The sequence below is a fragment of the Bidens hawaiensis genome, unplaced genomic scaffold (assembly GCF_021521415.1).
Source record: "Bidens hawaiensis isolate Kalapana, Puna unplaced genomic scaffold, B.hawaiensis_p1.1 tig00004685_1, whole genome shotgun sequence".
In the NCBI taxonomy this organism is placed as follows: domain Eukaryota; kingdom Viridiplantae; phylum Streptophyta; class Magnoliopsida; order Asterales; family Asteraceae; genus Bidens; species Bidens hawaiensis.
Genome location: NW_027491287.1, coordinates 596,828 through 609,208, shown reverse-complemented (window position 1 = coordinate 609,208; position 12,381 = coordinate 596,828). Strand labels below are relative to the sequence as shown.

Sequence of the window (12,381 nt, the reverse complement as noted above, 5' to 3'; positions counted from 1 at the left end):
CTTTGCAGGACCTAACCCTCGTGGGAAACATCTACTTAACCCTAAGATTATCCATAATCCGCCGGGGTCACATAGTGTTTCTTCACCATCCTATATCATATGTACAAATATTGTATAAAAGAAATGACAACTAGAACGGTCATTCTGTGAACATCCGTAATTACTCGTTCTCCTGGATAGATTTTTATCATTTGTATATACATTAGTAATTTTTAATGGGCATTAATTATTTTTTTTTCTCATTTTCACGTGTAAAAATAAGAAAAAAAAATACACGTGGTGAGGTTTTTTATGGTGACCTAAGACACAAAAAAGTCGTCATTCCAAAAAAACAAAACTATTCTAAAACTAATTATAACATATAATAATTGTAATTAATATATTCTAAACTATTGATTATTCTAAGGGAGAATTATGATTTGCGTACGTGAACTTACAAGGTGAGCGCATGTTCTACCTACAACAGTTAAAATGACCTAGATGAGTCCCTATATTTTTTTTGGCGAGAAAAACCGAGTCCCACCGTCAATTGAACGTCCAACGAAAAGTTGAATCGACTATTATGCCCTTTCATCATGTTCTTTTTGCGTCTGTGTAGTTTAAAACATTTAGTTTACCGTTTACGTCCCCCATCTTCATCACCACCACCGCCACCTCCACATTTACCACTAGGGCTGTCACTTTTAACCGAAACCCGAAACCTGACCCGAGAAAACACGTACCTGAACCCGAACTAACCCGATCCGAAAAACCCGAACCCGAGATAAGACTAACCCGAACCCGAACCGAAGTAATTCGGGTTGGTTCTCGGGTTTGATTTATAAGTTTCTGGTCAACCCGAATAAACTTTTAGTTTTGAAATTAAATATATTTTTAGGTATAGTAGGCTTAGTCCTAGCCACTAACGTTATCGAAATTTGGTCATAATCGATTGTTGTCAGTACAGCTATTATAGATCTATTGTTTATTACTAATTTATGTTTTTAGTTTATTACTAATAGCAACCGTTAACGAACAATCAAATCACGCCCGATAGAAGACAATTATGGTTCGAGTTAGTTTTACTCTTCTTTTGAATTGTTTTATCAAGTTGTGCTAGTTTATTATTTGGTTATTTGCTTACGAGCAAGAATAATATATTGTTTTAATTTTAGCATTTAATTTATTTTGTTTTTTGGTTTGTTTTCTAAGATACTCGAAACCCGAAGAACCCGACCCGAATAACCCGAAACCCAAAAAACGAACCCGAAGAACACCCCTATTTACCACTACCACCACCTATTATTTTTCTTATTTGTAATGGAATTTTATGAAATTCTGCATATTAATTTAAATAATCTGTATAGGTTTAAATTCATTTCAACCATCACCATCACTCTTTCGTTACCACCACCTTCAAGGCTGCAACAATACAATGTAACCACATATTTTAATTGTTCTACCAACTGCTTGTTACCATTCAAAATCTCTAATTTTTAATTAATCTTCTTTACTAAACACACCCATTTTTATTTTTTAACCAAACCCCGTTCAGTTTCCAGCGTTTCTTATATCATTCAAAATCTTGCGGTTTGTCAACACGTGAGAATTGGGTGGGTGTTTTTACAACTTTTGGTTCAATTACATATTTTTTTAAAAATTCCCAAAATAAGACATTTGAGCCGGGATATTCTCAAAATGACCCTTTTTTCCGATTTTATAAATGTCCATCCAAATCGTCGGAGGAGACGACTTTTGAACCAAATCTGTTGGCACAAGCTCTGCCTTTCAACGGGACTCGTAACCACGATGTTCGAGTGATGAAGCTTATCAACAAAAAAGACAACTCTTTGGCTAAAGACTAGAGTGGTGTTTGGCTAAGCTTTTTCTTTTTGCTTTTTTGCTTTTGGAGGGGTAAAATGTTCAAAATGCCCCTCCAAAAAACAAAAAAGCTTTAATTTGGAGCTTTTGAAGGGTTATTTTGGACATTTTAACCCTCCAAAAGCAAAAAAGCAATAACAAAAGGCTTAGCCAAACACCCCCTATATCTTCTGGTCCTTTGTTGTTGTAATTTTGTATTTTCCTTTTTTCTTTCTTGTAAAGTTTCTTATGGCTTTTGATCTTCGGTTCCTATTTGGACCGTGCACCAGACCTTTTTTTTAAATATATATAACCGTTAAAAAAACATATAAAGTAGAGGAGGTCAAAAGAACCTGTTAATCAAACCCCCAAAAATCAAACCGAAACCGAGCAAACCCAAAAATCAAACTGAAACCGATTATGTAGAAACTGGTTTGAAACCGTAGATTCAGAATTGGTTTTAATTTTCTTCACTAAAACCGGGCCGATCATAAACCGGTTTTGACTTTTGTGAACCAAACTGAACCTGCTTCATCCCAATCCGCTTTTGGGTTTCAAACCGGTTTGTTCACATAGAGGCAGGAATGCAGGATTAGTTATATAGATAGGATAAAAATCATAAAATACATAAATTTAACCAAATCTATTAGAATTAGAGATTGAAAAAAAACCCGAACCTGGAACCCGACCCGACAAAAAAAAACAGGAACTGTTTTTTTTATATTTGGTTTTTAATACCCGAACCTACCCGTAGGATACAGACAGGGTATACATTTCGGTACTAAAACCCGAACCCGAACTGAACCTGATTTGTACCGAGTAATACCCGAAAACCCGAACTGGTTCCATATCCGTAATCGGGTTTTTTCCAATACCCGAAACCGGGTATTTCAAATATCCGCTCTATATCCGACAAAATACCTTAAAAATACCCCTAAAAGGTTCAACTTCTTAAAAAATTCAATCTATACCGTAAAATACCCAAAGAAAACACCTCGAAAAAACACGAAAATAGCATTTTTTTTTCAATACTTCAATACCTGAAAATAGGGTAATCAAAAACCCGGTTTATGCACCTCTGGTTTGTATAAACAAACTTACATAAATGGGCCAGGTATTGGGTTTAGATTCCACTTAAACCAAACAAAAAAAGCCCAATTCCACTTCCATAAATTTCTACTATATTTTCGCTTCAGACTTTATTAATCACTATACAAAAAGACCAATTAAATCCCCAATTTTCTGACCCGACCCGTTTCCTCCACCAATATTATCATCATCATCATCATCATCATCATCATCATCATCATCTTCTTCATCAAACCCTAATCGCCCATCAGATTTGAATCACACACACCATAACCATGGCGATCCGGCAGCTTCTGAAGCTCTCCCGCCGATCTCACCGCTCACTCTCCGCCACCAGATCCGCATCCACCGCCATGGCCTCCGCCGTCTCCGACCACCCACCCACCACCCCATCACCACCACCACCCACCCACATGATCTACGACCGAGCCGCCGAACAAGTCAAATCAAAGCTCAAGCTTTTATCAAACCCTAATCCTAGGTTCCTGAAACACAACTCACCATTCCCAACGTTATCCGACCACACAAACATATTAAAATACCCCGAGACACGTGTCACCACTCTCCCCAACGGCCTACGTGTCGCCACGGAGTCGAACCTCTCGTCCCAGACCGCAACGGTCGGGGTGTGGATCGATGCGGGTTCGAGGTTCGAGACCGATGAGACGAATGGCGTTGCGCATTTTTTAGAGCATATGATATTTAAGGGGACGGATAAGAGGAGTGTGAGGGATTTGGAGGAGGAGATTGAGAATATGGGTGGGCATTTGAATGCGTATACGAGTCGGGAGCAAACGACGTATTACGCCAAGGTGATGGGCGGGGACGTGCCGAAGGCGTTGGATATTTTGGCGGATATTTTGCAGAATTCGACGTTTGATGAGCGGTTGATCAATCGGGAGCGCGGGGTGATTCTTCGCGAGATGGAAGAGGTATGTGTGGTTTAATAATATTAGTTGATTAAGTTTGATTGTTATTTAAATAAAAATGATAAGAGTTTGATATATTTAGGATGTGTGTGATTAATGATAAAGCTTTGAGCTTTTTTTAGGTTGGGTGTATAAAAGTTGTGTTTTTAAGCATGTGAATTTCCGAAAATATATGTTCTCGGTACATTTATTGGCTTGTAATGATACTTTACGTATATAAAGTTTTATACTTTAGAAGTTTAGATCATGAAGGTCTTTGAACAAAGTGGTATGTGTGTTTTGATTATTGTTGAATGCTCAAATGAATGAATGATAAGGTTGAAATATTATCAAGGATGTGAGTTTCTAATATTATTAGTTCATTAATGATAAAGTTTTGAGCTTTTTATTGAATTGAAGTATACAAATTGTGTTTCTAAGCTTGTGAATTTCAGAAACTAGATGTGTGTTTCACTGTTATTTGTGTACAAATGATAAGGTTGAAGTATTAAGGATGTGAGTGTTCAATACTATTAGTTGATTAATGGTAAAGTTGTGAACTTTTTTTTGGTTTAAAGTATTAAAGTTGTGTTTTTAAGCGTGTCAATTTCAGAAAGTAGATGTGTGTTCCACTTTTATTTGCAGGTTAAAATATTAAGGATGTGTTTAATACTATTAGGTGATTAATGATGAAGTTTTGAGCTTTTTCTTGAATTAAAGTATAAAAATGTGTTTTTAAGCTTGTGAATTTCAGAAACTAGATGTGTGTTTCACTTTTATTTGTGTACAAATAATAAGGTTGAGATATTAAGGATGTGAGAGTTTAATGTTATTAGTTGATTGATGATGAAATTTTGAACTTTTTATTGAATTAAAGTGTATGTATATATATATTGAGTTTTTTAGCATGCTTTTTTAGTAAATAGATATTATGCTCACACAAGACAGGTGTTGATTGTGAGGTGTGAATCTTGGTACATTTATTGGCATGTAATGGTTGTGTATGTATATTAATACAATCACATACTGTTGTAAACTCTATTTGAGCACATGAATTTTAGAAAATAGGTGACTACTATCTGGTTTTCTTCAGTATCTTCACACAAAAGAGGCATGGATCAATAATTTAGCAAACACAATCAATCACATATTGATGTAAACTTTTTTTAAACAAGATTACAAGTATAAAGTTATATACATTATTACATGAAGGACCTTGGACATATAGATCATTTGAATGACATTAAACAATATAGTAACCTGGTAGGTAGCATGAAAGTTTTGTGAGTTGTTATGCACTTACGTTTGTTTTTAGGATTTATTATTTGTATGATGATTTTTCCACAGTATCTGATCTGCTGTAGTATAATCTTTTCCCAGCTGTCATCGAATGTTTTATGTTAATCTCGCAATGTTTACAGGTTGGACAACAGAATGAGGAAGTGATCTTTGATCATTTGCATGCTACCGCTTTCCAGTACACTCCTCTTGGTAGAACCATTCTTGGTCCAGCTGAAAACATCCAGAAGATTACAAAGAAAGACATTCAAGACTACATTTCAACTCACTATGCAGCCCACAGAATGGTACCGAACTTGTACATTGATAATATAATGTGAAAGATTAAACCTTTTTTAATCTATTTATCTGTCACAGGTGATTTCAGCTTCTGGAGCTGTCAAACACGAGGACCTTGTAGAACAGGTGAAGAAGGTGTTCACAAAACTGTCTGCCGATCCTACCACCACAACACAGTTGGTTGAAAAGGAACCTGCAATATTCACCGGTTCTGAGGTGCGTATTCGAACAAAGCTTTTGTTTTTCTTATAATTAGTTATATAATGTTACTAAAAGTGAATAATTAGATCCGTATGAGGGAGGATGATGCACCCCTTGCTCAATTTGCCGTTGCTTTCAATGGAGCCTCATGGACCGATCCAGATTCCATTGCCTTAATGGTCATTCAAGCTATGCTTGGATCATGGAACAAAACTGCTGGTGCAGGCAAACATATGGGGTGCGTTTATGATTAATGTTATTATTGTTATTCGATATTTGTCTTATTGTCACTTGTTGAAATATTTATCTTTTTTGGAAACTATGACAGATCTCAGCTGGCTCAGCAGGTGGGAATTAGTGAACTTGCTGAGAGTATGATGGCTTTCAACACTAACTATAAAGATACTGGACTATTTGGTGTGTATGCGGTTGCTAAGGTGAGTTTAATTACATATTTTAATTATATCACTAATGTTTATGTAGTGGGTACTTACTCTTTGTTTTGTGTAGCCTGACTGTTTGGATGATTTGGCTTTTGCAATAATGCAAGAAGTTAGCAAACTATGCTACCGTGTCAATGATGATGATGTTATTCGCGCTCAAAATCAGGTACTTTTGTTATTCAGTTTTGTGTTATATTGTTAGATATACAGTGTCGGATGACGTAATAAAAAGTGACACAGATGGTAAACGTAATTTGAGTTCATAATAATATTATATAAACTTAAAACTTTGTAGGTTTATGTTATTTTGAGATTCATATATTATTATAACCTTAAACCGTGGTAGCTTATTTCAAGATACCGTGTCATCAAATAACAAAGTTAGCAGAATAAATAACTGTTAATGTGTAGTAGATATATATTTAATAACAGTTTTTAACTGTTTGCAGCTTAAATCTTCATTGCTTCTCCACATAGATGGAACCAGCCCTACAGCTGAAGACATTGGACGACAGGTATACAGATACATAAATATTATATAACCTTGAACCTTTGTTGTTTATGTTTTACATTTTGTTTAGTTGGCTTATTGCGTGCACATCATTTTGTTTAATTGTTTTCTTACATATTAATTTCTAATCACTAAACTAGTATTTATTTTCATAGCAGTTATTTTATGTGTACATGCAAATTTTAAATTCTGATGCATAATTGTTATTTTTGCAGTTGATCACATATGGGCGTAGAATCCCATTTGCTGAATTATTTGCCAGAATCGATGCAGTCGATGCTGCTACCATTAAACGTGTAGCAAACAGATTTATATTCGACCAGGTAACACTTCGTTTTGCACACCTTCTACACATTGTTAAAACAATTACATATATTCTAGATTTTTATATTTTATTTTTGGTGATTGTAGGACATTGCAGTTGCAGCAGCTGGGCCCGTGAAGCTATTGCCCGACTACAACTGGTTCCGCCGTCGCACTTACATGCTTCGTTACTAGACGCATGTTTTATTATTTTTGTGTTTTTGTTAAATTTAACTAAGAATCTCGCGGAATCCGCGTGTTCATTTGTATGGTTTTGACATAACATTACAATTTCTTCCTAAACTAAAATAAATTCAGAGGCTTTTTGTGTTTTTTCTTTGTATAATAATAACATATCTTATCATTGTGTCATATCATCATTTTCCTGTCGTGTATACAAACAAATCCAAAAATAATAATTAGGGTCGTATCTTTTAACTTGTCGTCGCGTGCTTGTATATACAAACTACGTGCACGTAACTTGCGTGCTTGTGTATGCAAACTACGAGCACACGACTTACATTGATTTCGAGTGATCTTTTAACTCATGGTCAAACAAATCCAAATGAATAATTAAGAGCATCTTTCCTAGTTTCTGGTCGAGCGTTCATAATATTAACCATGACCACGCGACCAACAATGATCTCAAGTAATCTTCTAACCCATGGTCAAGAAATTCTTGAACCATATAGCCTGAGTCCTTTGCATATCTTTTAAGCTTATCATTATAATCGACAAAATACAGCCCAAATCGTGAGCTATAACCTGCAGCCCATTCCCAGCTTATCATTATGCCGAATCCACAAATATTTTCTATTTTAATATAAAAATATCCATCACATTTCAGAAATTCACTTTCCAAAAATTAAATAAACCTTTAAATAATAATAATAATAATAATAATGATATATGTTTTCCTTTCCTCGGTAATGAAACTCACGAACACAACTTTCTTTCATTTTTTTTCTTTCAAGAACCTCTTGAACACGATAAATTTTTTTTTTCATTTCATTACTTTTCTATTCTTAAATGAACTCGGAAACAGAGCGTAAAAGAAGAAGAAAAAACCTGGTAAGCGGAAGAGGCAGTTCCAAAAACAAAACCATTTGGAAAGCTTTTTCTAGTAATCATCACATCATCACCAAAACATGGATGAACAAGTACAATCCACAAAGGTAATAATATTAATACAACCATTTTTGTCTTCAACATTTTCAGTGTTCAAAGAATGGGTGGCGGACGGTGGCGGTTATGGAGATATATATAGTGAGTTAGTAGGAAATGGTGGTGATAATATTAAGGATTTAAAGATTAGCACAAATTAATATTAATAATGGAGAATATGTTTGTGGATTTTCCACCGAGTTTTATGCCAAACTATAGACAGAGTGGGGGTGTCAGGTGTGGAAGTGGTGCTAGAATGTTGGAAGTCTTATTTTCACACTCTTTTTAAATTAAAAGTTATGTACAAAATATTATTATTATTATTATTATTATTATTATTATTATTATTATTATTACAACAACAACAATATATATACATGACTCTCATTATGTTATATTAGTCATTCCATCAGGTGTACTGAAATACATATATCTAAAATATTGGTCTTTAGATAATGTATACGACTTAAAGATATTGAAGAAACACTAATTGACCCCGGCAGATTACGGATAATCTGGGGGTTAAATAGATGTTTCCCACGAGGGTTAGGTCCGGCAAAGATGGTTATTCTTTTGATGACCTGCAAAACAGACACCGTGAGCTCGTCACTGAGAAGGGGGGGTACCTCCTTGTGACCACCCTCCGGCGTGAGAATCAGACTAGATTGCTCTTGAATATAAGTGTATATTAAGAGAAATGACTAGAGCAGATATCAGATAATATATGAAGATATAAGATGATGATACCGTTCCAAGGTGTTGGAGTATTTATAGCCGAAGGTAGGTGTCCAAGAAGGTACAGCCGGCTGTATAATATTCCTTTTCTACCAACTGTGAGCTACGCACGTGCCGTGCTGGTGGTTGGTGGGTAGGCAGCGGCTGATAGTGACATGGCCGGCTGTGTACTATTCATTTTCCACCAACTGCAGGCTATGTACGTGCCACGACAAGGGTTGGTGAGTAGGCAGCGGCTGATAGTGACATTAAGTACTAGAGCGTGCTGTGTAACACCCCGACCAAAGGCGGATTATACATCGGGGCGCCACATATTGTTTCATTACTCGTGACACTATTGGGTGTCAATATTTAATAAATACATTCATTCGCGCACGCGCAAAGTAAACAAGATAACATAAAACATCATAAATCAATATATTATAAATCAAAATATTCGAACAGCAATAACTTGTCTTGATACATTTTAATCTAGGTCCAAAATAAAGAAAACTTCCTACGTGTCCACAAGCTCCAAAACAGCTACTGCAAACCTGAACATGTGTTAAAATAAACGTCAAACACTTGCGTGTTGGTGAGAAATCAAGTTTAATACAATACATAGATAACAATAAATCTGCGCGCAACACGTGTATGTCTGGTGTTTAACAAGGGTGCAATCAGATTGTGATCAAGCCTAAATAGATCATAGCTCATAGTTCATAGTTCAATCCGTGCTCCCAATTGAGCACAAAAACGAGAAAACATCTGTGCAAGTGTAAACAAAGAAAACCGTAAACGATAGGTCTCCCGTGTTCATCTAATGGATCCATGAAAACTTCGGAATAGGCCGAACAAAGCGGTTAATGATACACACATACAAATAAACAGCCAAGTAAACGTCCTCAACACATGGGATACTGCGCGACTAAAGTTCATAAACAAGTTTAAGACTCTAGGTTTGTATGAACACATGAACATCCCAAAACATTAAAAGCAAAAAGGGATTAGGTACGAGATTACTCACTTGATAAACGATGCGGTGTAAGATAAAGCAAGAACCAACTTTAAACAAGCACAAGTTAACCTATAAATAAGATTATTGTTTTAACGATCTGATTTAAGTCTAGATTATAAGTTAGCATAATCAATAAGTAAATTATTATATAATATATATATTACCGGAAAAGCAGGGCAGAACAGGGAGGAAGACGGAGACAGAGAGGAAGACGGCAGAGAGAGCAAGGAGCAAGAGAGAACAGGAGAGATTAAGTGTTTTGTGTGTGATGTGTTAGGAAAAATAATATTATTATTTATAGAGAAACCCTAGGGAACACAATCCCTAGAAAAAGGGGAAAAGATTCCAGGACAAACAGAACAAGACAAAACAAAAGATAACAAAAGATATCAAAAGCAAGTAAAAGATATCAAGAGATATGGCAGCAGGGAAAAAGAGAAAAAGGCTGACAGGGAACAGTAAAAAGCATGGGCGGATCAGATAAAGGTACTGGTCAAGCATGGAAAAAGCAGATCTCAAAAGATAATGTCAGTCACTTTTTCTGTCAACCAATGGGGTTGGTGCGCATGCTGCGCCGAAAGTAACTTTTCAGACATAAAGCAGATTAGGTCAACAGCTCAAAAGATAAGACAACACAAAAGCAAACGGCTAGATTAAACAGAAGAAAACTCAAAGGGTTTAGCGCGAGAAGGCTGACACAGAAGGTCAAGAGAGCGCGAGCGCGAAGGCAGACAGAACTAACCTTAACGCGTCGCGGAAAGAACTACATTTCTACGCGCGCCGCGGGAAGAATCACATTTCTTAGCGCGCCGCGGGAGGAACTATAATTCTTCGCGCGTCGAGGGATGAACTACGATTCTTAGCGCGCTGCGAGAAGAACTACAAATCCTTAGCGCGTCGCGGGAAGAACTACCGTTCTTAGCGCGCTGCGAGAAGAATTACAATTCTTAGCGCGCTGCGAGAAGAGTTCGTCTCGCGTATCGTTGAAACAGGTGGTCTTCACGCAGGATTCCTTGTAAGGGGTCTGGCGCGTGGAGCTGCGCAGACAACCTTAGGCGGGAAGGAACAAAGGACAAGCAAAGAGTTAGAAGAAAAAGAGGGAAACAAGGCTTAAGGGCGGGACGGCGACAAGAGGGAAAAGAAGGCGGAGAGAGAGAAGAAGAGGGACGGGACGGCGGAAAGAAAGAGAGAGAAAGAGGCGAGAAGAAAAATATATTATTATTATTAAAAGTAAAATATAAGTATAAATATTAAATCATAAAAGAAAGAGATCGGATCAGAGAAACGGGTACCTGGGTCGGGTCGGATCGGGGCAGATGTCACAGTCTCCCCTACTTTAAGAAATTTCGTCCCGAAATTTATCTCGAAGTAGGTTGCGCAGAGAACAGGTGCGGGTACTTGATCTTCATTTGATCTTCCCTTTCCCATGTAAACTCGGCTCCGCGCTTGGATTCCCAGCGAACTTTCACGATAGGGATACGACTGCGCTTGGTTTGCTTAACCTAGCGATCCATAATCCCAACAGGCTTCTCCACGAAATGCATAGTTTTATCAACTTGAACTTCATCAAGTGGAATGTGAAGGTTCTCGTCAGCTAAACACTTCTTGAGATTGGATACATGGAACATTGGATGCACATTACTGAGCGCGGGCGGCAGGTCAAGTCTGTAGGCAACTTTTCCCACACGCGCGAGAATCTTGAATGGTCCAACATATCGAGGAACAAGCTTACCTTTCTTCCCAAAGCGGACGACACCTTTCCAAGGCGACACTTTGAGGAGAACAAGATCACCAACTTGAAATTCGAGAGGCTTCCGCCTACGATCTGCGTAACTCTTCTGTCGGCTTCTGGCAGTCAGCAGATGATCACGGATCTTGGCGATTTTATCGGTTGTCTCTTGAACAAGTTCGGGTCCTGTGATTTGAGTTTCACCCACTTCGCTCCAACAAATCGGGGAGCGGCACTTACGACCGTAAAGTGCTTCAAATGGGGCCATGCCAATACTGGAATGATAGCTGTTATTATAAGAGAACTCAATCAAAGGCAGGTGTGAATCCCAATTACCTCCAAAATCAAGAACACAAGATCGGAGCATATCCTCAAGAGTTTGAATAGTTCGCTCAGACTGACCGTCAGTCTGGGGATGATATGCCGTACTCATGTCCAAGCGAGTTCCTAGCGCAGATTGGAGAGATTTCCAAAAGCGAGATATAAAACGGCCATCGCGATCGGATATGATGCTCAAAGGAGTACCATGGCGGCAGACAATTTCCTTGACATAAAGCTGCGCGAGTTGCTCAACACGGTAGTTTTCACGAATGGGCAGAAAGTGAGCAGACTTAGTCAAACGATCCACTATTACCCAAATGCTATCATGTTTGCTTGCTGTCAACGGTAACTTGGTAATAAAGTCCATCGCTACACATTCCCATTTCCACGTAGGAATTTCAGGTTGTTCGAGCAAACCAGATGGGCGTTGGTGTTCAGCTTTCACTTTAGAACAAGTCAGGCATTTAGCTACGAACACAGCAATATCCTTCTTCATACCGGGCCACCAATAAGTAATGCGCAAATCCTTGTACATCTTATCAGCGCCGGGATGAATAGAATAC

General features: G+C 37.5%; 1 protein-coding gene across 1 annotated transcript; it reads left to right on the top strand.

Moving 5' to 3' along the window:
* Positions 1–3,203: 3,203 nt before the first annotated feature.
* Positions 3,204–7,204, top strand: LOC143627621 (putative mitochondrial-processing peptidase subunit beta, mitochondrial). Its single transcript, XM_077097399.1, has 9 exons — positions 3,204–3,860; positions 5,258–5,422; positions 5,493–5,630; positions 5,702–5,853; positions 5,944–6,052; positions 6,126–6,224; positions 6,508–6,573; positions 6,785–6,892; positions 6,981–7,204. The coding sequence occupies exons 1-9, from the start codon at positions 3,204–3,206 to the stop codon at positions 7,065–7,067; spliced, it is 1,581 nt and encodes a 526-aa protein (XP_076953514.1). The 3' UTR covers positions 7,068–7,204.
* Positions 7,205–12,381: the final 5,177 nt, after the last annotated feature.

Bases quoted from the DNA above. Each gene is read 5' to 3' on its own strand.
- LOC143627621 (XM_077097399.1), top strand. From the start codon at position 3,204: ATGGCGATCCGGCAGCTTCTGAAGCTCTCCCGCCGATCTCACCGCTCA. The intron at 5,423-5,492 runs GTACCGAACTTG...TATCTGTCACAG, and splicing joins ACTATGCAGCCCACAGAATG to GTGATTTCAGCTTCTGGAGC. The intron at 5,854-5,943 runs GTGCGTTTATGA...AAACTATGACAG, and splicing joins GGTGCAGGCAAACATATGGG to ATCTCAGCTGGCTCAGCAGG.